The sequence below is a fragment of the Hermetia illucens genome, chromosome 2 (assembly GCF_905115235.1).
Source record: "Hermetia illucens chromosome 2, iHerIll2.2.curated.20191125, whole genome shotgun sequence".
NCBI lineage: Eukaryota > Metazoa > Arthropoda > Insecta > Diptera > Stratiomyidae > Hermetia > Hermetia illucens.
In genome coordinates, this window is record NC_051850.1 from 110902560 (window position 1) to 110929382 (window position 26823).

At 42.5% G+C, this 26823-nt stretch overlaps 1 protein-coding gene across 1 annotated transcript; it reads left to right on the forward strand.

Annotated features, from left to right (window-relative positions):
• The first annotated feature begins 10269 nt into the window (after window positions 1-10269).
• LOC119649839 (tetratricopeptide repeat protein 27) lies at window positions 10270-25115 on the forward strand. The gene is made up of 5 exons (XM_038052184.1): window positions 10270-10387; window positions 10445-10809; window positions 18145-18403; window positions 18486-18726; window positions 23536-25115. The coding sequence occupies exons 1-5, from the start codon at window positions 10330-10332 to the stop codon at window positions 24998-25000; spliced, it is 2388 nt and encodes a 795-aa protein (XP_037908112.1). The 5' UTR covers window positions 10270-10329; the 3' UTR covers window positions 25001-25115.
• Window positions 25116-26823: the final 1708 nt, after the last annotated feature.

Here is a 26823-nt window from a genome sequence, read left to right on the forward strand (position 1 = left end):
CAGAATCAAATTAAAATAGAAATAAGATAATTCGTAAGATTTATTTTTTTTAAAAAAATACAAATATAAAAAGATTAAATAAAAATACATAAATAAAATGTCCTCCCCCCTTTGAAATGAAAGATTCACAAGAACAATGGCGAATTGTTTCTTTTCCACAATTGAATTCTGCCTCTGTAGGACGGCCCAAGATTTGCAACAAACTATTTGATTAATCGGTCATTTTTTCTTTCTACTCCGTTTGAATGCATTAATGGCCCAGAACAGTCCGTATCCGCATTTCACGGCGACTAGTCACTTCATTCACTAGAAGTGGAACTTCATCGGATGCAATACGGTTAAGAACCGTGGTGAAATGTTCTTTTCACATCTTCACATGCTCGTCATCGTGGATGAGAAGTCAACCGTTGACGTCCTTCACAGGACCATAGAAAGATTTGCGACCACATGCAAGCTCTTTTGTGATGCGATATACACTTCTGAAAATATCGCGTTCTGCGACAACTCCGCTTCCCTCACCAGCGCAATAACAAAACTCTTTTTGTCACTTCGCACACTACATTTTACTTTCACACGGTATTGGAGTCTGACCTCGTCACGTCCGCCATCACTCGCAACAGTCAATAGAGCCTTCAACCCCTCCGTTCATCAATCGGCATCCACGATTCCGGAGTCAACCAGATCTTACGGCGACCCCGGGGGACGTTGACAATGGCCTGAGTAGCAGCAGAGGAAAGAGCATTTTTGATGGCCGCCAATGTTCAAATATATCTCAGGCGGGTTACTTAGGGTACCTGTCGCCCAATTAGTAAGATATCAGGCGATGACGGCTTTACGGTTTCTTACCAGCGCAGAGGCAAATCGTCAGACGCTGCGTGACCGAAGCGGCTCGCAGATGTTGGGTGCTCCTTTATATAATTCGCAGAACACGACGCCTCACGCTGCTCCCAGGTCAGAGGTGAGGCAGCATCTGACGATTTGCCTCTGCCCTGGTAAGAAACCGTAAAGCTGTCATCGCTTGACATTTTTGTAAAGTTTGGGTGCTAAACCCTAAACGAGTGGTCCGTGGATCAAAAAAAGAGGGAGTAAGTTGCTCTCCATTTGGTCCGGTCCAGCATTAAGTTGATGCGGACTTAGGACCCCACAATTCTCAAAAAAATAGTAAGATATGTCTCTGACTGTCGAGGGACAGTTGGATCGCACAAGCGGCTGATGTTGAACTTGGAAGGTCTCAGTACTCCAACCTTGAGAATAGCGGCGGAAGCAACAAGTAATAGAAGGCAAGCGATCATCAGCTGCTGATCACTTTCGAGGTCGATATCAGTATCTCTCTTGTTACGTACATCCAAGAGACAACTCCTAAATCTGCCGCTGATTGCGAAGTGGTCAACCAACTAATCTTATGGCAAGCTCTATGCTCCACCAATGTGCAACCAATGACAACGCGATGGAAGCCACAAAAATAAACAAACCTCCCACCATTACCGTTGCCAAGACCGTATTTCTCATTACTTATCTGAGTAAAGTGCTGTGAGAGCCCACCTTGGCATTCAAATCACTCATCACGGTCACAATGTCACCTTTAAGAAGCCTCTCTTGAACTGAATGAAATTGCTGGCAGCAAGCATTCTCCTCCACAATATCGGTAATCTTCGTTGGTACATAACACTGTAGAATTGTGATGCTCCTTAACCTGGACCGAAATCTAGCAGTCAGCATCCCATCGGAAGTGCGTCTGCGTTAGCCGTCAGAAACAATCCGACAACAGATTTGCGTCTGCCACCACCTGGCTTCCCAGAGTACAAAAGCATATTGCGGCAAGAGGGAGAGAAATACCCTCCAGGGTCCGACCACCTTATTAAGCTTAAGCCCAGAATGTCCAGCTTATATCGTTTGAATTCTAGTTCGAATTGTTGACATTGCGGTAGTAGTAATATTTCAAAATTTGCAAGTTGTTAGCCATTTTGGAAAGTTTTTGGTCAACACAAATTCATAAAAGAATGGTAAAAGTATTGAAGGAATCTGCTCCATCGTTTCCAAATGTATCGATGGTTTTTAAAATTTAAATGTGGTCGTACAAGCTTTTGAATGAAGATGAAGAAGGAGATGTCCAAAAAGTACATATCACCAAAAATTATTGAGCAAATTTTACTTTTCGTGAAATTGCTGATACTATAGACATCTCAGATGAACGATTACTTCCTATTCAGTCGGTGGTAGGTCGTCAAAGGGATGGCCTTTAGTTCTCTCGTCGCATTCTGATTTTTTTCGACTCATTTTCGAAGCGAAGCTCGAACGATTATGGACTTGCCTCCGTGTCAAACGTATCATCACTAGGAGTTATGTTTTTCATTAAGTTTGGGCCACTATTGCTGTAGGATTCATGTTCTCAACTCTCAACTGCGTTTTGATGTTGTTTGTACATAAAATTCAAGTCTGTTGGCCAATTTTTCACCACTGTACGGGCTATGCCATTATACAGCTCATATGGCAAAATTTTCGACAGAGCAGACCCCCAAAGGCTTTTTGCAACATTTTCAATGAATCATCATTGCCACAAACAAACCGTTTAGTTAACGAAGTATAATAATAATAATCGTTGGCGCAGCAATTCATTTTGAATCAGGGCCTTGAAGTGTGTTAGAGCACTTCATTCAAGACCGTAACAGTACCCTGTAGGAGGCAATGTGGTCAGCATTGCGCTCGCCCGAGATTATTACCCTGATTTGACTTAGGTACTCATTCACAGCTGGGTCGACTGGTATCCGACGTCAAACCACGATACAAATCCCACTGCTTCCAATGAGATTTGAACCGCGACCTTCCGTACGACAGCCTTGTGCTCTAATCACTCAATTATCCGGACACAAAGTATCCATAATAAAATGCGATAAACGGCAAAAAGTCGACAGACATCAGGCAGATAGAATCCTAATGATGTATTGGCGCTTAAATATTGACATATATAGCAGTTAAGGTGGTACCCACTTCAAAAACCGAAAATAATCGATGCTGAGATTCGGGGTTCCATAGTTTATTGCTGCATTCTTTAAAAAATCAAGAAAAATTGATTCGAAAAAAATTTGGTAGGTTTTAAGTATCAAAGAAATTTTGTGCGCCAAGTTATAACTACGGATGAGACTTGGATCTATCACCATAATCTTTTGTAAGCGTGTTGGTTGTAGGGTATAATATTCCTCAACGGGATGTTAATACTCCTGCGCAGATTTTCCACTTTCGCACACCGCAAAGACTGAAAATTTCGAATAGAAATCCCAAAGCTAGTCAAATAGTCTTCAAAATCACGTCTGCTCGTTCCGGCGATCTGAATCAGAAGACGGAGTTTACGCGCCGGCCTCGCGCCAAGACACCTGCCACGGCAACGACAGTACAGTGCGGCGACGGCGGTGCAGTACGTCGGTGGAGGTGAATTCACTACGGCAATGCAGTCGTGGTTCATGCCTCTAATGTGCCGCCACATCACTCCTCCCCAGCTGAAACCGCGCTGGTTCAGCGGAGGAACCCGGGACGTGATTCCGCCAATGGAGTTACCGGACCAACCTGACGCTGCGCGGATGCTTTTTTGAAGTATCGTCCGGTTCGGCGAAGGCTTTCAGCCTCGACAAGGAGACCCATTTAGGTCCGCCCCGAACGTCAAGCTTGAAGGAATGCTCCCGCCGCTCCAGGACCTTAAAGGGTCCCTCGTACGATGGGTGCTGCAGCCTCCGAGGGCATTCACCCTAATAAAGACCTGTGAGCATGTCTCGAGTTCCCTGGAGGGGTCAACCTCCGCGTCGTGTGCCGAGAAGGTGGAGTCGGCAAATTGAAGGAATGTTCCCGTCACTTCAGGACTGTAAAGGGGCCTTTGTATGATGGGTGCAGCAGCCTCCGAAGAGCGTCCCCCCTAATGAGGACATGTGAACATTTCTCGAGTTCCCTGGAGGTGTCGATCTCCGGCGTCCTGTATCGGGAAGGTGAAGTCGGCCACAATTTCGAAACCGCGCCCCTGAGCAGGCAGCGGCGGGGAGTTGTAGATTCTCCCCGTACGCAATCTCCACGGGGCTGGCTCTAAACTCCTCTCGGTGACCTGTGCGGAGGCCGAGGAGGACGAAAGGCAAGGACTGTGACCGCGACGGATTAAGGCGGCGCTTAGTGTCCGATGCTAACGATCCAGTATCATATTAGACTGTAGATGGTATGCAGTAATCTTGTGACGTTTGAAACCAGGAAGTTTGCCTAACTCCGAGAAAAGAATAGATTCAAACTGCATTCCTTGGTCCGTGATGATTAAGACTGGTATAACAAAGCGCGGGATCTGTTCTCGACAGAGGGTCTCGGGACATGATTGCGCCGTAATGTCAGTCAGAGACATCGCTTCAGATCACCGCGTAAACCTATCGATGATTGTGAGTCAATACTTGTATCCGTGCGAATCTCGCAAAAGACCAATGATGTCGATGTCGAAGGTGTGGAAGCGCTGGGTCGACCTAGGGAATACGTCTACTTCCTTTCTTACGTGCTTGTTGATTTTGCACTTCTGGCACGCAATGCACCGTCTGGCCCAAGCGTTTACGCCCTTATTCATGGACGCCAAAAGTATTTTGCAGTGGCCAACTGGTTCGTCGTCCTGATGCCTGGTTGCGCAAGATCGTGTACTGAGTGAAATAATTCCTTGCGAAAATCGACCGGAATGAATGGCCTAGGTCCCTTATCTGAGGTCTTGTAGAGTGAGTAGGAGTTTTACCCGAAGATAGGAGGAGTTGGCCTTCAGGCACTGAAAGTTATCCTAGTGAGCTCGAAGAGTCTGAAAGGTGTGCAGATAGCCATTTTCGGTATGCTTTCGGGAGCAATAGGAATCTAGTGATAGCCTTGGCCAGATTCAAGGTTGTGAAAACACGGCAGTTTGTCTGTGAATGTGCAAAGCTATAATCTCCGCAAGGCCTCCATTCGCCGTTTGACTTAGGGACCAAATGAAGTGGAGATGACCAACAGCTATTGGAAGGTTTGCAAATACCCTATTTCATAAGATCGTCAAACTCTTGCCTTGCAACGCCTGGCTTCTGGACGCACCTTTCAGAAGATCGGGGAGCCAGTAGTGTTGATGTGGTGCTGCACATCGTGCTTAACCGGCTGAGAGAAACTACTTTCAGCAGTGATGCTGGGATCTTTCGGAGGAGTGAGGCCGAATAGGGTCCCGGCGACGTTTCGAGAAGCAGACCTCGACCGTGACTGCGATCGAGATCTACCTCGAGAACGCAAAGTACCTACCGTCGCCGTAAGCTTCGAGACTGCACCCTCAAGTATCATTGCAATTGCTTTCAGGTCTTCAATTTCCCAATTTGTGTCTCTAGGGACTTCCGCGACCATGGGGTGTGCGTACACCTCGTGGACTTTATTGGCCGTGGCGGACAACACCTCCAGCCACTCCAAGTCCACGCAGGTAAAGATGGCGCGGATGCTCTCTGGGAGCCGCTGCAACCAGAAGGACTTCAACAGCTCTGAGCTCACCTTATCCCCACCCAGCTGCCTCATTTCCCGAAGCAGCTGGAGGTATAGTCGCCCAGCGTCAGCTCATTCAGTAATTAAATAAATTTTGCTTCCTCACTCGCTGACGACGTATGAGCTGCTCCTCCAACACGTCCGTGACCAAACCAATTGTTTCCTCATCAGGACCGATAAGGGCGTGGTTAAAACGCATGGCGTCGGTTGTGACGCCTGGGAGGGTAAATTGCGCGTCCAATTGGCGGAAGCACGCCGCCAGATTGCGCGCCAAAAGTGGGCAGCCTGACCGAAATCGCTGATACAGAGGGAATCGCGCCTCTTGCGGGCTTGTCTTCCTTCGACATGTCAGCTAATGAGCGAAACAGCGATGGAACACCGAAGCGGAACCTAACAACCTAATCGAAGCAACAAAAAAAAAGCAAAGTGAACTCCCTCCCCGTCGATGCAACAAAACTATGCAGCCACACGGAAAATGACTCAGCGGAGACCTGAGCGAAACGTTCCGCCTCAAAAAACCTCTTGCCGACACTTGCTAGAGGTTAGATAAAAGCAGCAGGATCACTCTCGAGACTATTCGACATCAACCACGGTCTAAGACAAGATATGCCCTATCATGCGTCCTCTTTAACCTGGCCCTGGAAAAAGTGATCCGTGATGCTGAGGTAAATGCGAGGAGTACGATCCTCTTTAAGTTCACCCAACTATGTACTGCCTTATGCTGACGATATCGATATCATGGGAAGAACGACCCTAGATGTACGGTTTACCTTCATCCCCATCCGCAACAAAAACCAATCAACCAACAACATCAAACTGCAATGGTTAAACGGGAAGAATAAAGATAGGAGACTACAACTTTGAGACCGTTGATAATTTCTCCTATCTAGAGTCGCAGTACAGCTACGACGATGAAATCCGCGCACGGTTGTTGACAGCCAACAGAACTTATTTCAGCAGCTTACAAAAACTGCTCCGCTCGAAATGTCTCACAATTGGGTCAAAGTTCTTACTGTACAAGACAATGATCTTGCAAGTCTTCGTGCATTCCCCGGAGACTTGGGTTTTCAGCAAGAAAAATTGCGAACTCTTGGCCGCGTTCGAAAGAAGAACTCTCCGAAGATCTTTTGGCCTCCTACATGAGGATGGACGATTCCGTAGCCTACATAACGACGAATGGTTGTGGATAAATTCCGGCTCAATAGGTTACGGTGGGCGGGTCACTTAATCCGTATGGATGAAGTTGATCCAGCCCGAGAAGTCTCAAAAGGCAATATCTATGGTAGAAAAAGAAGAGGCAAACCTTGCCTGAGATGGAAGAATGGCGCCTCGGCGCAAAACCGGGATGTCTGGAGTTCCTTATTAAGGCAGGTCTAGACCGGATATCGGTTGTTGCGCTGTTTAAACGATGGAGTAAACGATGGCATGGTAACGTGGACTATGACTTGACGCAGTTTTTAGGCGGACATGGTGGCTATCGAGGATACTTTCACCCATTTGGTCTTAATGATTCACGGAACTGCCTGAAATGCGGGTCTTAATGATTCACGGAACTGCCTGTAATGCCGAGGATGCGGAGTATTCGTGAAAGCAGTGGCAATATCCACTTATCAGTGAAGAATATGTTCAGCTCGGTTAAGGTATGTAAAGCGGTGGAAGAAGCAATATAAAACATCCACGAAATACTGCGGTAAGATAAGTTTAGAACGAAGAAAGAGAGGGAGAGGTTCACCATCACGAATAACACTTAAATACTGATCTAGCCCGCGATGTAATACCATATTGCAGTCCCATGGAGAGAGTGGGTATATAAGGGGGTGATTTTAGGGGGTAAGAGTCCCACGTAACCTTCTGATAGAAATCAGCGGTAGCTTTTGAGGCTTCCAACCTATCATAAAAAACAAGCCGAACACCTACTGCTACTGTTACTTTATCAGCGATAGCACGATTTTTATATCATGCTTCATACTATAGACTATATTATTGCAAATTTGTATGACTCTAGGATAAACCTAGGGGAGATTTCTAGTCAATTTCCCAAAAACATAGTAATGCACTATTATTAACTTAATTTAAGTATATATTGATATTGAGAGTATTTTGAGACCTAGATACCATGTGGAAGCAGCTTCATGATTATCAGATTATCAGATTTTTCAGTTTGGTTGTTTCGGAGAACGGGTCAGTTAAAGAAACGATCAGTGTCCAGCCTCCGCACTTCCCGCCTTCCAAAGACTAGTCTCGGAAGGTACTAATTGAGACCCTTCATATGATACCCAGCATGACTAACTTCCATGAAAAAACTAAATTCATACCCCCTTTTGCATGTATGAGGATCCCCCACTGTCGGTCAAAGGGCAGTATAGGTCCCAGGGCGAAACATGAATTGGCACCCACGATGGAGCATAAAACCTGGAAAACGCCTGGTTAACCAATACCAATAGCTCTACTCTACTACCAACAACATCAAACCGCACTGGTCAAATGGGAAGAATAAGGGTAGGAGAATACAACTTTGAGACCGTTGATAATTTCTCCTATCTACGGTCGAAAATCACAACCGATAACAGTTACGATGAGGAAATTCGCGCACGGTTGTTGTCAGCCAACAGAGTCTATTTCAGCTTACGAAAACTGTTCCGCTCGAAATGTCTCACCATAGGGTCAAAGCTCTTACTGTACAAGACAATGATCTTGCCAGTCCTCCTGTATTTCTCGGAGGCTTGGGTTCTTAGCAAGAAGAATTGCGAACTCTTGGCCGCGTTCGAGAGAAGAATCCTCCGAAGAATTTTGGCCCCCTACATGAGGATGGACGATTCCGTAAACTACATAACGACTAAATCTATGATGATGTCAAAATCATACTTACATAGGTATACCAACGACTGGGGATTATTTAGTTAGCAGTATTGCACGAAATGGTTGTTGGAATCACGTGGTTTGCGCGGAAAATAGTCCACAAACATACGTGGGCCTCTCCAGATGGGACCACTTTCAACCAAATTGATCACATGCTGTTCGAACGCCGCCACCTCTCAGCCTTGATGAATGTAAGAACATATAATCATAATCGTTGGCGCAACAATCCATATTGGATCATCCGACGTCAAATCACGATACAAACTCCACTGCCACCAGTGAGATTTGAACCGCGACCTTCCATACGACAGCCTTATGCTCTAAGCACTCAGCTATCCGGAAACAAAGAAAATACAGGAGGCTAATATAGACTCGGATCACCACCTCGTTGGCATAGTGCTCGGGGTCGAATTACGACACCATCTACAATCCCCTCGGACACTCAAGTGAAAGTGAATACTTGGTCCTAGCCGCAAGAAAAGTCGGAACGGCTGGTTTGACGATGACTGTAAGCTAGCAACGGAACAGAAAAATGCCGCATACCGAATAATGTTGCATTCTCAAAGAACGCGGGCACGCGCGGAGACTTATCACGAACTCCGTCGAGCGGAGAAGCGACGCAGACGAAAAAAGGAAGCCTGGGAGAACCAACAAGTCTGTGAACTAGGAAAGTACAGGGAACAACCGCAACAGGCGCGGAAATTTTACCAACAAGTCAGCAGGATGAAGTCTTATACACCTCGATGCTCATCGTGCCGAGACAAAGAGGGAAATCTGATTTCGGACAGAATGGGCATATTGGAACGTTGAGTTGAGTACTTTGACGAGCTACGGAACGACGGACAAATACTGCTACCACCAAGTATAGGAGAAACAGTCCGTGAAATTCACTGGCTTAAAAACCATAAGTCGCCAGGAGCCGATGGAATTACAGCCGGATTGGTTAAATATGGAGGCGACCAGTTACACCATATGCTTCATCAATTTGTGTTCAAGGTATGGGACAGCGAATCAATGCCTGACGATTGGCAACGAGGTATTATGTCTCATACATAAAAAGGGAGATATCACACAGTGCAGCAATTATAGAGGTATCTCGTTGCTGAGTACCATCTATAAGATATTCTCCGCTATCTTGCTAGACCGGATAGCCCCATATTACCAGAACATCATTGGCCCATACCAAAGAGGCTTCACTCCAGGTAAATCAGCAACAAATCAGATTTTCTCTGCGACAAGTGATGGAAAAATGTTCGAATATGGCCATCAGTTGCGCCATCTTTTTATCGACTTTAAAGCCGCCTATGACAGCATAGCCAGGATAAAACTGTACACGGCCAAGAGAGAATTCGGTATCCCGAAGAAATTGATAAGATTGACTAGGCTGATCCTGCCAATGTGCGAGGACAGATAAAAATAGCAGCATCACTTTCATGGCCATTTTAATATCAACCACGGTCTACGACAAGGGGATGCTCTATCATGCGTCCTATTTAACCTGGTCCTGGAGAAAATGATTTGCGATGCCGATGAAAATGCAAGAGGCACCATCCTCTTCAAGTCCACCCAACTACTGGCCTACGCAGACGATATTGACATCAGGGGGAAAACACCCAACTAATAGAACTTAGGTATCAGTGCATAAATTCTAAATTCGCATCCTAAATTAAATTAAAAATTAAAGTAAATTTGGAACCCATTACTGCTAGCCAGTTAATTGCAGTGTATATACTATTATTTAACTATTATTTTTATATTAGGAGAAGTAACTATACAATACTAAAGCGAAATTACAATTCAACTAATTTTGGTCCCCCTTAAAAATGTCTGAACCTGAACAAATGACATTCAATGCATTGAACGAACTAACTCTAGAAGCTAAATCAGCTGACTATCATCACACTTCGATCCCACGTGCGAGTGTTGTCAAAGTGTGTTTACGTTTAAAGTGGTTGTTCGAGAAGGTCCAATATGATTGATAAATCGCTGCTTTTGTGCTGTAATTTCACTGATAATGTGAATTGCGAAGGTGAAGTGAAACGGCATCTTAGTTTTCAATAGGAAATAACAAAACCTTTCATTGTAGATTACGGCAAATTGATGTGTTCTCTAAAAGCCGGGCGATGGAAAGATGTCATAAATCATGAATTCGCCCACAATGTTCTTCACAAATCATCAAGTGGGACTTCCAATGGGCTTGGACAGGATAATGAAGAATTACAAACGGCAACTGCTTTCCTTTTTGCGTTTATACAGGGCAATTTCACGGGGCCAGAATTCCAATTCGACAGTGAAGCGCACTTGGCGGAGCACGGTTTGCAGGGTATTGACTTCAGGCGGGAGTTGGCCGTAGACGGGGAAGATTTGAATGTGAATGTGAAGCAACCAGAATTACTAGCCATTTGTAAGAGACTTGTTCGCAGCATAGAGGAAGCCAATGAAAACAATCTGGTAAGTTAGCAATTGTCAATAACTTCTCTGAAAATCAGTGGTGAATTCTCCAAAAACAAAGTAATGATTTCTCGAAGTAAAACTCCTCGTGCAATAGCACTAGTCCTCGGAGTGTGTTGTTCACGAATATGTAGTTGAGTCTTTTAGTGAAGAAAGGAAAAGTTTCCGATTTTCCGATATTTTGTTAACAAAATCAACCTCATACCTTTGTTTAAAATATTCCTCGATTCTCCGCCCTCGACTAAATTTTGGATCTGCGGAGAGATTTTCCTTTTTTCCTCCGTCAGGTCTGCTTTCGCTAAGAAGAATTTTGATACTCTACGCCACTTGCATACTTCAGATTAGAAGCCTGGACTATCCCCGACCAAAAAATGAGTCGCAGACGGTATGAAATCATCCAGATGTGATTTGCGAAGCCATAGAGGGAGGGGGAGGTGAGCAGGTCTCGGGTTTTTGCTTAGGAATTTATTAAGGCCCAATAGACTCTTAAATGAAACGTTCCATCCAAGCCTAAAAGGCAGACTCTCTTCGTCAGCATGCCCCTCCTTTTATTTTGAGTCCGTTCGTTTTTTTAGGGTCAATTGTATTTTCTGCTTTTATTAACCCGAAGCACGGAAACCATGACGAGAGTAACTGCATGACATAGTTAGTCATGGAATTGTTGCCCCTAATTAATGTGTGGTCTATCCACTGCCGCTTCTTATCACGGTGCGTGCGAGTGACAAGCTCTTCGTGTGAAATAGTATCACGCCAGCGTACTGCAATGATACGTATTCACGAAGGTTTGGAGCTTTTGACTGACAATGAGGGTGACCTTCCCTGTGCTACTCCCATATAGTAACACAGAAAGTACACTAGCACAGAACAGTCTCAACTTGATCTTGGTGATGAACTAACTATACTTTCAGATTTTAGACCAGGCGGCGAAAGCGAATCTAGCATTGTAATGCGTCGAGTGATGTCTAGTTCGTTGCTTCCATCGGCGGAAACCGTGCTTCCTAGATATACAAGTTGTCGACGGTAGGAAGAGTGCGATGATTTCGTCAGACTGACATCCTTCGTTTTGCTTTTACTTATCTTTGGTTCAACTCTATTTGTCTCTTTTTCCAAAGCCAAAGTCCTTTAGCCAAGGTTCATAAGTTCCTGAGAGAGCAAAAGAATGTCCTGAACATAGTCGAGGTGTTTGAGGAAGGATATCATAGTCCATTGAGCTCCTCAACGTCCTCCGGACAGTGCAGCATGAAGAAATAATATAAGTGACAAGATGCAACCGGATTCCGGCGGATTCCGTTTTGGACCCCAAATTCCTGTGAGTTTTTAACTCGATGCAGGACGGGACGGGGCATTGATGGTAGAAATAATTTCTCTTCAGTTTGAAAAAAAACAGTTCGTATCTGCGTTCCCGAAAAGCACCCGCCAAAGAATTTGGATGAACAATTCCGTGGCCTATATAATGATGAAATTTATGAGCAACGGTCATGGTGACCGTTTGGTTGTGGCTCACCTAATCCATGTGGGTGAGGATGATCTAGTCCGATAAATCTACAGGAAGATTTCAGAGATATCGAATTAGTGGACCTCACTGTAAAACCGAGAGTTCCTTAGTAAGTCAGGCCTCGACCGGATACTAATTGTTGCGCTATTGATAATCATGACGGTGAGCTAGCAAAAAGTTTGGAAGAGCGACGTGTCGTTCGATACTGACGTTAAGATTATTAATGAAGGGCTCAACCAGGACAGAGGTAAGCAGGGAAACAATATGCATACAGTTGGGGGAGAAATGGAGGAGATAATAATAAGCTATACACCGAGTAGAAGTCAATGTTAATGGAACTAATGAATTTGATAAAAGCACGGACAAACTAGGGAGTTGGGAATATAATAATAATAGCTTTTTCAGATCTCTCAACGAATCCCAACAGAGCGTCCAGACAGTGTAGTTTTCGGCGACAGAAGCGAAAGAATATTGGGGTAGACTTTTGGGGCTTACCCGCCCAGCATGCTGAGTGGATCACCGCCGAAGGCACCCACCATGGCAATACGCCTGGCATGAATTTTGTGGATGTTACCGAAGAGGAAGTTCGACGAGCCATAAACAGCTCGAAGAACTGGAGGGTCCCAGGTCTGGATCGGGTGCAGAATTTCTGGTGTAAGAAATTTACCAGCGTACACAGTCGGTTGGCACACAGTATAAATGAGGTCATGAGTCGGCCGGAGGAATTTCTACCCTTCCTCGCTGCGGGGATTACCTACATAGTACAGCACCCCGCAGACACAAGGCCGATTACTTGCTTACCAACCCTCTACAAATTCATCATGTCCATTATTAGTAGAAGGGTCAATGCGCACCTCGAGACCAACAACATTCTGTTCGAGGAGCAGAAGTGCTGCCGAGTTCAATTGGTTGCAAAGAGCAACTCATTATCGACTCGGTAGTTGTAGGACAAGTAACTAGAGGCCAAAGAAACCTCTTTAGTTGCTGTATCGATTATGTCAAGGCTTTTAATAGCGTTCCGTATACCTGGCTAATCTTTATCCTACATCTGTATCGCATTAATCCGAAACTAATAAAGTTTTTGGCGACAGTCATGAAAGGGTGGCATACCACGTTGAGGGTGCTAATACCTCAGAGCCCATCCGTATACGAGGGGCATCTTCCAGGGGGATTCGTTGAGTCCCCTTTGGTTTTGTATGGCACTGAATCCCCTTTCATGGGTACTGAATGAGGGCATCGTTTTGCAATAAAATTTGGCCTACGTGCTAAGTGTGAACTGACACACTTGATGTACTTAGATGACATCCAGCTGTATACTGGGACTGACGATCGTCTTAGAAGTCTGTTGCGAATAATAGACATGTTCAGCCGTGATATTCGGATGGAGTTTGGATTAGACAATTGTAGAATCCAAGCCATCCGCAAAGGTCATCACGAGCCGCATGCCGGACATAGCATTGGTGATTTCGACATCGAAGCTATGACCGAGACAGACTTCTACAAGTACCTAGGATTTCTGCAAGGAACCCATGCTCGAGTTGGTGATCTAAAGGATGCTCTGCTGTCCGAATTCCTGCGACGTGTAAAGCTGGTGCTGAAATCGCGTCTCTCGGTGAAGAATAAAATAAACGCGTTGAATGTATTCGCTATCCCTTCACATAAGCCATATGCATTCGGAATATTGCCGTGGGTGAAGACCGATCTGTAAAACGTCCAGCGGCGACTACGGACAACTATGTCCAAATTCCGAATGCATCATCCAAAGTCTGCCGTGGAGCGGATGAACCTGCCTCGTGACATTGGAGGTAGGGGCGTGGTTGACGTGGCGGCACAACATCATCGCCAAGTTGACTCGCTGCGCGCTTATTTTTACAGCAAAGTGCAGGCGAATCCCTTGCATGCGGCTGTCTGTAAGGTAGACTGTTGACTGACTGCACTTAACTTGAAGGATCGATCTTTCAATCCTCTGAGTGGGGTGAAGTGGGAACAAGAGCGGATAGATGAATGGAAGTCGAAGGCAATGCACGGTAAACACGTGAATTGTCTTTGGCAGCTGAGTGGACTGGTATCTGATGCCAAATCACGATATGGATCCCACTACCACCAGTGAGATTTGAACCGAGTCCTTTCGTACAACAGCCTTGTGTTCTAACCACCTTATTCGGACATAGTTGAGAAAATGAAATCAGAAAAAAGAAATTCCTGCGCTGAAATGAGCAAAGTCGAACGTTAGTGGGCATGTGTTTAACTTATATAACTTATGTACACAACCAATACATAGAAATTATTTGTTTGTTGCATATTTTAGATAAATATTTTTGACCCTGTGGTGAATCAATGAGAAACAAGTCGGAAATCGGAAGGTTCAGCTATGAAAGGTTTTGTTGATTCTTTATTTCAAAATATTTGGCTACATACTGGTTCCACTTATATATCACGCGTAGCGAAAACGTGCTGGTACTGACATTTTATCTCTTAGCAAGTAGTTATTTCACGCGAATGGAACAATTTTAAATAACTATACCTTTGTTAATAATAGTACGATTTCCACTAAACTTACCAGTATGGTGCTTCCTTACAAAACCTATCCTATCCTGGGGTGAGCAGTAAATTTTCAAAATATAAATATATACTATTATTAACTAGTACATATCGTAACGAAGAGCATTTTGAGGCCTAAATACCATATGCTTAGACTACCAGACTTTTAAATTTTTCGGTTGAGCAGTTTCTGGGAATGGGTCCTTGAAGTAGTTGCCCATTTTCGGACCCCTGCACGGCTAGTGTCAAAACTAATATCTGATTTGAAAAGAACTAATTGAGGCCTTTCATAAATTTATTATATATATATATATAATATATTCGGTGACAAAAAAAAATTGCATTCCACTCTTAAGTATATGGGGAATACCCCTTAAATTCCACGTGCAGCAATGTAATTCATCACATGCGGTGGTTCACAGTTCCCACCTTTCCACTAAATTTTGTTTTAAGCGGTACAGTCGTTTCTGAGAAAAGTACCTGTGACAGACAGAAAGTGCATCGATTGCTTTCAACAAAACCTTAAAACCGTACTGATGAGAGAAAGGGACTTTATTAGGGAACAGATTAGATAGAATGATAAGAAAAATTTCTGAGTTTCTTGGGGTGCAATCCACGCTGATTGCTACCAAGGCTAAGTTCAGATAAATTGAAAATGGTTTTTAGAAGTTGAACTTAATGGCCTAGAGTTGTACCATTGCCTGAAAGAATTGAAGAATTAGATGATCATCGATTTTAATAATGGATAACGAGTTTGGGAGAAGCAATGCTTAGAAAGGTTTAGGACACGATGGAGAATGCAATTTAACTTAACTGAATTGTAGTATAGGAAGGTGGGAGGAATTTTTGGGATAAAATCAAACGTCGAAGCGATTACTAGCTAGCTAGTTGAGAATGACTAGGTTGAAACTATCGTTGAAAATAAATTTCAGTTACGCCAACAGATATTTTATCTATTGAATATTCGGAAAGCAAAATTGAAATGCGCAAAGGCTATTAAAACATTCTAGTAGCGAATTTACGACCTGTCGCAACGAAAAATAACATAATTTGAGAAACTAAGAGCTTAATATTTTGTCGTTAAACCAGCCTTCAGTGGTATAAGGGCTTAAGGGATTATATCTGTTTGGAGTCCCCAAAAATAGTTTTCTATGAACACATTTTTAAATTACAGACCCCAAGTAATATCCCACTCCATTAAGAAATAAAAAAATGCATTATTGACATTTTTTAGAAAATGTCGACTGCAGGACTTTAGAAACAAAACAAGATTTTTTGGAAGCCCTCCGCGGCATGGAATAGCTCCCTTGGGTCACCATTTAGAAGCAGACGCTACCGTCAGCACTTTACACTAATAAAAATGTCTGGTCATAGATAGCAAGGAGGCCAGTCGAATTTATGCCTTATACGTGTCATTCGGTCAGTTTGTACCATAAATTATTTAAATTAAAACTAAAGTCGAATTTATTTACTTGATGAACGCGGTGGTTTATCATTTCCTTTTTTTTATAATCTCGGTCGAACGATTATAATTTTAATCTTTTTTCTTGGCAGAAGGGGAACCTTTTTTAACTTGACTCTGCTATCCTAGGTTGATACAATTGCCGATATCTTGCCCTTACAGCTATAATGTTGCACCCAGTCTCTTTCCCACATTGAAAAGTCAGTGTTTTGTGGCTTAAAAGCCGTTTTCTTCTTAGAAGTCACTCCAGAGAAATTAATTTTAAAAATATTTTTATATTGTTTTTATACAAAATCGCTATTAATTATGAATCTAGTGATGTTTTAGCATATTTTAACCAAAAAAAATTCAAACAGATATAACTCCTTAATTCTTCTTCCCCTTATATCTTGATAAGAAAAGGCCCAAACAAATAAATTGGTCGTTTACAGAGATCTTCCTTCCAATTCGTTTTTTTGATAATATTTGATTATATACATTATAAAGGGATTACGGAGCATAAAAACGTGAAGGTGCACTAACGTAAGAAAAGATCTGAGGGTTCATACAATCAAGAAAGAAAGAACTTGGCTTGTAAGTTGCCGTATGGCAAACTCATCGGAATCAATCCCGCGATTTTTACCTCAAACATCTATGCAAGCTAGCGTTCCAATAGGACTCACATATGTAGGATTGGATATCGTATGGTATATGAGCTTTTAACGCTGGTCAACACTATTTCTAGTGTACAAATATTTGAATACTTGTAATAACATATGAGGAATGCTCGATGGTCCCAAGATCATTTTGCGTAGCCGGAGTCGATCAAGAGTGCTTGCGCGGCCTTCGAGATTCCGGCACAGCATTGACAGCAAACAAGGACTGCTGCAATTGATAGGGTAGATCCATCACGAATTACATCCTCAATCGATGCTTCCCCTGGCTTAGAAGTTTAAAATGCGCGGCCTTTGGGGTTCGGCCCATTCTTGGAAACCTTTTATTATATTGGAGGATGCTAAGACTATGTGGAACTCCAAAGGCCGCGCTTTTTAAACATCGGAGCGGGAGAAGCATCGATTGACGATGCGATTCGTCGTGGATCTATCCTCTCGATTGCGGCACTCGTGTCCAAAGTCTTAAGGTTCTACGCATACGGTTGAGCCGGCAGATTGTTGGTTTCAATTTCCAGCTTTAGCTCGCAGATACCAGTCGACTCAGTTGTGAATGAGTATCTGAAGCAAATTAGGGTAATAATGACGGACGAGCGCAATGCTGACCCCGCTTGTCCTACAGGGTATTGTAATCCTGCAGTGTGCCGTTACAGACTGAAGTGATCTAACACACTTCAATGTCCTGATCCATTTGGAATGTCACGCCAACGATTATTATTATAGCTTGCGTGTTATATTCTGCTAGATATAAGGACACGTGAAGTTTTGTTAAATAACACGTGAGTGTCTGAAGCGTTCAAAAGACACCTTTCCCCCATATTTCCGAACCCGCCTAGCGAAGAGGCAAGCGCGTGTGAATGGAGCAATTTGGTGGAGCTTCAATATTTGCGGGCAGCACTCTACGGTCAATTTCGACAACTTTTTAGGGTTTTGGGACTATGAATGGTCATTTGGCCATCGGCAATTCTCATTAATCATTACATACGATAAGGGTATTATTGAAGGAGTAAAACGACTTTAAATATTAATGCCCTTGATTTTATTAAAAGCCAACATTTGCTGCAGCTTTCCATATTTTGATATCCTTATCTTTGCCCTATATTCGCTGATATGTGGATTACTACAATAATGTCAGCTAACAGCCCTTAACAAATTGCTTCCAATTCTACTTTTAACTTTACTTATAGGAGGTAAAATGGTGGAAACTTCGTTTGACATGCATTCACCAGCAAGTTATGGACGAATTATGCAACACACTATATCTCGACTTCAAAAAATGTGCAGAATGGTTGCACGAAAATATTTCCAGTTTGGGAGACAAAGAGCTAGAAGCACTCTTGATGATCGAAATTGCTGGTGGTTATTTATTATTCCATCGAACTCAAAAATGTGAAAGCTTCTTGGAACGAGTCTGCAACTTTCTTGATGTAGAATTGAAAGTAGAAGGTGAATATTATAAGATGAACTTATAGTGCATGCCTTAATGGGTGCTAGAGCTATAATTATTCCGAAATTTGATTCTTTTCAGGACTTTTGGGAGTCCGGACTAAATTTCAGCAGAAACCTTTACCACAACTATGTATGCGAGTGGAACGCGCTTCAAATATAGGTTTGCCTTTATCTGAACAAACAAACGGAAAAACAGAGCTTCCAAAACTATTAAAATTGGACGATGATGTCAGATTGGAGAAAATACAATTTAGCAACCCAGAAGACAATGCAGTTATGACTCTTCCAAGCCTCATTCAATGCTTGGTTTTCACGAAATTGTAAGTTAACTGGTTTTTAATTTTTTCGGTTATTTATTAGTTGTTTATTAAAACGTAGAGATATTGAGTCTATTAATGAGATGTTTGTTAGGAAAATACTGTTATTAGGCAATGCCTCAATGTATTTTCACTAGGAGTGACTACCAATTTACCAATTCGACTGTCTCTCCCCCGAGAAGGTTTAAATGTTTTCAATTAAAGAAGGCATCATTCCATCTTGTGGTAGCTGGATAAGGTGATAAGCAATTGGACGCAGATAACGAAAAATTAAATATTTTTTTCTAGTTAAATCTAAATCACTGGCAGTGCATCCAAAGGTTGATGAAAACTATCTATAACTTAGGGGCCTGTGGTACACAGGGATCTAAGAACACACTTAAAGTATCCCCGCTTGTCATAAAACGCAGCTAAAAGGATAGAAATTTCGAAACTTTACTGGTACCTTAACGGCTTGGATAGTTCACGGCTATCGAGAGCGGCCAATGTTTGGTTTCTGGACAACATTATCAAGGGTTTCAAGAATGCTCGATTTCTCCACCTCATGCGAGATTTCTAGCCGGGTCTAACCAAAGTGCGATGGTGGAGTGTTGGAGAGTATTCCTCTCTCTTGTGGCACTGTGCTTTTGGGCTCTGGAAAGCCAAGTGGTAAAAAACGCGAATCTGGCGCCTGATTGTTACTGGCGGTTACCCCACGGAGAGTTTTCTTGACCTGGGAGCGGGTTTCTGACAGAATGTGGAGATTCCGGTCCAGGTTAATCACAATTGCGCAGTGGTATGCACTAACCGAGCTACATTGGAGAAGGATTTTTTCTATGAGCAATTATATGTAAAAATAGTTATCGTTCCGATGCTTGTAGTTCTTCTAAATAAAAATAAAACTAGGTAGCTTGCTCCTACTACAATATATTGTAGTAGGAGCAAGCTACCTAGTTTTATTTTTAATTATATGTAGTTCAGGAGAGGACATTGTGATCGTGATGGAACACCTGATTGCCGAGGTGTGCTCTGACAGCTTCTTGCTCGGACAAGTGATAGGGGAACATGGCCTTGGCGACCGTAACGATAATGGTGGTGTGTGGATTTGAACAGCTTCCATCGCCTCGTCATTGGTTGTACATTGTTCGAGCGCAAAGCTTATCATGACGTCAGCTTTTGCTGATCGGATGGCAGATACCTTGAATAATTTGAGAACATCTATAAACATTGGGCTTTTCTCGAGCACTACACAGGTCGTCGATCACATCCCGAAGGGGCGTCACAGGGGCTGACTGTGGAATTATAGAGACGAATCGATGAATGGAATGAATTGAAGGCTCTATTGATCGCTACGGGTGATGGCGAGCGCTTCTTTCTACCTACGAGCCCATCGCAAGCAATTAAAAAAAATGTTACGAATTTGCTTTTACGTACTTCCACCGCTGTCACCAATTGTTACGATTTCGTCCACGTAATCTCGTCGCTGTCACCAATTGTTACGTTCTAAGCTATTCGTACTCGTCACTAGTTTCATTACTTGTTTTATGTAGGCTCGTATCACTGGATTGCGTAGGACTAAACAAAACCCCCCCCCCCCCCCCCCCCTAAATTATACAACCGTACTGTATAATTAATTATAGAACAATTCTTTAACTAGTACATTTCGAGGCGTATTCATACACGACGCGATCTGTTCTAACTCTAGAACCAGGCTGACTTTGTGGGCGGATTTCCGGTCCTTTTATACCCCGCGGAACATTCCAGACAGGCAGTTAAACACTTTACAAGAAAACTACTTTGTGACAAAATCTTTCTATCGACCTTAGAGTCATCTGTTAACAATTATCGTAACTAAATATTCGCCCTATTGTTATACAATTTTGGTGGCTTGGTTAATTGCCGTAACTACGATTCACATTGACGTCACACATAATTTTCCAAAGTGATTTTCGTCACAATAATGATGATTCCCATGTCGTAAAATTGTCGGATACTACAGGGTAACCGAGATTTTGAGACCCGCGAAGGGCAGGTCTATTATCAAAAGACTTCCAGGCTCGCATCATGAAGGCGTTCTGTTGTAAAAGAGAGAAGTGATAAGAGTCAAGCCCCTTGCGGTGCATGCTTTGCTGAACGATGAGGCCGCTGTTGATAAATGGCAATTTGGTATAGCAATCTCTTTGATCGGGATCTACATATAAATGCGCCAATAACGCGCCTCCAAAATCTGAGGCAAGTATTAAAGCACTTGGTTGAAGATGAGTGCTTTCCTTTTTGAAGGCCGGGACGTTTGATTGGGATCTTCTGATGTTTTGCACGTTTCGCACGGATATACCACGCGATCAACTTTGATCATGATTTGATTGGTTAAAAGAATTATTTTTAAGTATATTAATATAAATCTCGTTTCATTTCCTTCTAAATAGACTCCATTAAAAATATAAAATTTCACAATTGTTTTTTCCGTCGTAAAAATCGCAAACTTTTCGTGGCATAAAAAGAAGGCAGCCAACCCTGCACTGATGGACATATCCTGCTCAAACTTCACATGAATTTCGAAAAAGTTGTACCAAACTAGAAAATAATTTAGTCATCCAACTTATAAACCCAATTTAAATGAACCAGTCCAGGAATTCTAGGCCAATAGAACGGCATGAGCCCCTATGTGCACTTAAAGAATGATCGTGGGCAGGGATGTTTATCTGCGTCGGCAGCTCTTCCGGAATCCAAAGTTTCCAGTTCCCTGTTGTTCTTGTAGCTCATTTCTTGAACTATGATCAAGAATACAAGTGAGGCAGAGAATCCAGCAAAAGATGTTGCGAGCCTTATGTGTTTTGATAGACGAGAATCCCTGAAGCCCATCCGGTCACTTTACTGTGGTGGTCTGACTGATTCATCGGGGATTAGAGCGAAAGGCGATCGGTTACTATTGCAAATGTTGTACCTTTAAGGTACTCTCGAAATTTGCACATTGTCCCCACCGCCGCCAAACATTGCTGGTGAGTGATGGTGTAGTTTCACTGAGCCTGAGCAAGCTTTTTCGATACATACCCGTTCCTAATATGCATGTCTTTCAGAATTGGTAAATGGACATATTGGCTCTCTGTATTGCATTTTTAAGGTTTTGTGTAAAACAAAACCGTATTAAAATTTATTTGTCTGCCACAAGCATTTTTCTCGGAAACGGTTATAGCGGTTGATACCAAATTTGGTGGAAAGGTGGGAACTGTGAACGCTCACGGGCATACAGTGAGTTACATCTTGCTATGTCGAATTTTAGGCGGCGGGGACGGGTCATGCAAAAGGAGGGAGTAGTTTTTTTCACCAAATATAGTCATGTGGGATATCAAATGACCTTTCATTTGATATCCCACATATCAAATGAAAGGTCTCGGTTAGTACCCGATGTTAGCTTTAACATTTATTGGAAAGATGGGGAGTGCGAAGGGTCGAAATTGAGCATTTCTTTCCAAAATACCCTCCATATCGATATATGTTCAAATAAAGTTATTAATAATGTTTAGTATTTGACTGCAAAGCCCCCTTAAGTTCTTGCTAGAATCACGAAATGCCGAAATGTAGACTACAGCATAGAGCATGATCCTACCATTATTGACAAAGTTATAATAGGTCAAAGTTGCTGCTTCTTTGTAAATTCAAGACTTTGAACGTCAGTATCACGCAAAAGTGGATATTCTCACATAATATATTGGGTTAGGGAAAAAGAAATGTCGTATTTGTGATGGAAATTTGACGCTTTATTTAACATACTTAGAATTATCCGATTTAAGTCAAACATGCGCCGTTTTGTTTGCAAACTTGTTGGCATCCTTATAAACCCCTCCCTCCTTATTTGCAAGAAACTCAGACAGCCAGTTTTCGCAAGCCTCTTTTGAGGCCAACTTAGTAACAACAGGAGCGTTTTGCATGGACCGAAACAGATGGTAATCACTTGGTGCCAGATCCGGACTATACGGTAGGTGCGATACGACATCCCACCCGAGCTCTCGTAGCTTTTGGGGGGTCATCAAAAATGTGTGAGCCCGAGCGTTGTCCTGGTGGAACAAAACACCATCCTTATTGACCAATTCTGGCCCAACTCTTGTCGCATCCAAACGTCCAGCTTTGTTTGCAATCCAATCTTCTGCAAATGGTTCCAAACGGTTTTATGGTCTATCCCCAGTTCCTGGCCAATCGAGCGAGTGCTAACATGTCGGTCTACTTGGATGATTTCGACGATTTTATCGGTTTCTACGACGATTGGCCTACCAGTACGGGGTGTATCTTCGCCATCCACTGCACCGGAACGAAGTCGATCGAACCAACGCTGTGCTGTACGAATCGTTACAGTATCGGACCCATAAACATCACACATTTTTTCGGCCGCCTTCGTTGCATTTTTACCTCTCAGGTAGTAAAAACGTAAAATATGACGAATTTCTTGCTTGGTGGACTCCATCTTTGACGCGCTATAACTTGAGCCTAAAACGTACGAAGACAACACTGTCAAAGAGACACTTGTAGCGCAGATTGTCGTCTTCAAAGCGCCGTATAGTATGACCCGATGGGATAAGTACAACACAAGATATGTATGTTTAAGTGTCGTCATCTATTGACAAAATACGACATTTCTTTTTCCCCAACCCAATATGTATATATTATGTGCTAGTTACTAATGGGACAAGTGTCCCCTCACATGTTTTTATGAAAGAAGTACACAAAACCTTTCATACCTGAAGCGTCCAGCTTCCGGTTTCTCGACTTGTTAATCCATCGAAATGATTTTTTTTTCAGAAATTTGTCTAATTTGCTTCTTTCATTAATTTTCTCCAGAAAATGTATATTCAGATCTCAGCCGAAGGATAGACTCAGTGAAGAGGAAATTGAACCATATATCACCGCACTTTTGTATCAAACGCATGGCCCTCTCTCCGTAAGATATGCCACATTATTGCAAAATGTTAACCGCGAATCAAATAGTAGTCGCACCGTCGAACGATGCTTGAAACAATGCGAAGAAGTTTTAATGCTAATAAACAGTGATTCTAAATATGAAGTCATCGAACGACTATCATATTTCTTCGCTTCAATGCTGCCTCCGGTTTGGAACATTCGCAAGCAGTTAGGAGATCTAATGTTAAGTTTGGGATTGGTGAAGACGGCCCTCGATGCCTATCTCAATATTCAGTCTTGGGAAGATGTTATTTTCTGTTACAATCGCCTTGAATTACGTCACAAAGCAGCTGAAATCATTCGTCAGGAATTGGATAAACAACCGACCGTTGTCTTGTATTGCCTTTTAGGGGACGCGACTGATGACGTTGAATGTTATGAGCAGGCATGGAATTTCAGTAACCATACGAGCAGTCGGGCACAGCGCCACTGGGGCAATTTTTATTACTTCAAGAAGAACTACGAAGATGCAATTCCTCACCTCCAGAAATCATTAGAAATTAACGCTTTACAGGAAACCACATTGCTTAGATTAGGTTATGCTGCAATACAATTGGAAAAGTGGGATTTGGCAGCCCAGTCTTATTTGCGGTATACTCATCTTGAGCAGCGAGGCTTTGAGTCCTGGAATAATTTAGCAAAAGCACTGATTAAACTTGGCGACAAACATCGCGCGCACAAAATATTGAATGAAGCTCTGAAATGTAACTACAACAATTGGAAAGTCTGGGAGAACTTTCTAGTCGTGAGTGTCGATACTGGTAACTTCGAAGATGTGATAAATGCATATCAACGATTAGTTGAATTAAAAGAAAAGTACTTGGACGTAGAAGTCCTAGAGATTGTTGTAAAAGCTATTGCAGACAACATTCCAGACTCGCAGGGGCGACCAAGCACGCGCCTGAAAAAGAAAATGAACAGTTTGTTGGCTCATCAATGTGTTCAATATGCGAACGAAGCGGAAGTATGGCAACTGTCTGCCTTGCTAGCAGAAAATGAATTATCTCGAGCTCAGAAGCTGCAGAAAGCATATCGAGCATATGTGCAAGCAAATCAGTCATGGGTGAACACAAAAGAACTTCGCATGAAAGTGTTAAACGTTTGCAAAGATATTTGCATAAGCAGCCTGAATGCTATCGATGATGGGACTGTAAATAATATGGAAAGATCAGCCGCGTTATCTCAACTATCGTCGGCGCGATTGAGTGTGAGAGCGACTATCAAGGCTGTTGAGAATTTAGGATCAACATTTATTGAAGATTGGGAGCAATGCAAACCTATTTTTGAAGAACTGAAGACTTTGATAGAAACTATTCAAAGCAAAGCGGAAACGTTACATAAATAAATCTTCTTAACACACTGTTGACCGGCAATTTTTGAAATAAATTATGTCATTTCATCGACTATTATTGTATTTTGTAATTGAAATGTAAATAAAGTAAATAATGAAAAAAATTAAACATGGGATGTATTTTTCATAGCTTTTAGAATTTCTGTTTGGTATGATAAATTCATGTCACCTACATCTACGTGCTTGATTTCTGATATATCTCGTTTCGCTGCGTTTCCCCTTTTTTTCGTTTTTTTGAATAAAATTGAAATGAATAGAAGGAAGTCAAAATTTATTATAAAAGACACATATTGGGTTACCTAATGAACCCTGCAACTTCCATCTGATATTGTGTACATTCATCGTGTACTCGCTAAATAACTGCTGCCTAATTTTGGGCCTGGGCTCTGTAATCATACTCTCCTGTAGCCTGGGAAATCTATCCAAACATTCGCAAAATGTTGCTTCGTAAACTATCAAAGCAGTATGTGGCGGTGCTATATCTTCCATCAGAATTGCCTCCCCTGATTGATGGGCATTGTACAAACCCTGGAAGGATATTTTTCACATAGTATTTTCGGGCGCTCTCACCTTGACAAAGTGCGGTCCGTTTTTCACGATTACTAAACCCACCAGCTGACTTCTACGTTGAATTTCAAACACGGTATTGTGGTACTTCGTGTGAAGTACTTAAATGCACTAATATAAAAACACGAAAGAAGTTCGTCAATTTTTCTTTAATTCAAATGTTTCGTGCTCGCGTCATATCTATTCGACCGAGATCTTTTCTCTTCTATCGTCTACTATTTAATTATTTCTCGGCGTATCTCCGATTGAGATCCTTTCTTATCTTATCTAGCGTAAAAGTGGACAAGTGGCACGGTTTCATCTAAACCTGTTTTCACCCACACATATTCACCACACACATGGATTATTGGAAGATCTCCGTCAAGATCCATTCCCAATTTTCTCATTTGGGTAGGATTGCAAGCTATAGTAACAAGCTAGAACGTCCACTAATTGCGTATTACTATGCTCGTCCTACACGTTTAACTAAACCTCTTCCATAACTTTTATGTAATTGCATACTTTTCATCCGATTGCGCATTGATAATCAATGAGTCGGAGACACTTTAACTCTCATTGCATATTCCGAATACGAAATAACGGAGATATAGAGTTCATATTTTGTTTCAGTTTTAGTTTTTTTGAATATTCGATTTCATCCCTTAACAATTCGTCATGTGCAATGAGATTTCGTGCAAAATTAGGCCTTCGTTGTACACGTTGCCGAAAGTTTGCGCAAAATCCAAAAAGGCCGCTGAACAATACGTTTTACCCTTCAGTGCACTCCTTATCAAAGAGACGATCTTGTGAATTTGTTCGACTGTATCATGCTTCTTGTGGTCATTCCTACATTTAGGAATCATTAAAGCTTCTGAAATCTTCCAAGGAAAATGGACGAGACGTAAAATTCCGTTGAATATGTGAATCATGGAAGATTGTGGTACCCGGACGACGTCAGATCTAGTATCTCTGGCTAGCACGTCCCACAACTGTCTTCCTTTAGGAATGATGAGTCTCAATAAGTCTGTGTAGCATTAAAGAGAAGTCAGTTTAAACTTTGGAGGACAATAGATCGCAGTGATTTTCATGTCTTTTAGTATAAACTGGGCCGTGCAAATAGCTGTTGCGTGCAGATCTCCACAAATGATTCAAACGTTGGGTTGATTACCGTATGTTTTTGTGTGACCGAATTTTTGACAATTCTGGCACTGCACCGGGCCAGGTCTTTTACGCGGCTCTTCCATGACGGTTCTTCAATGCAGCAGATAGTG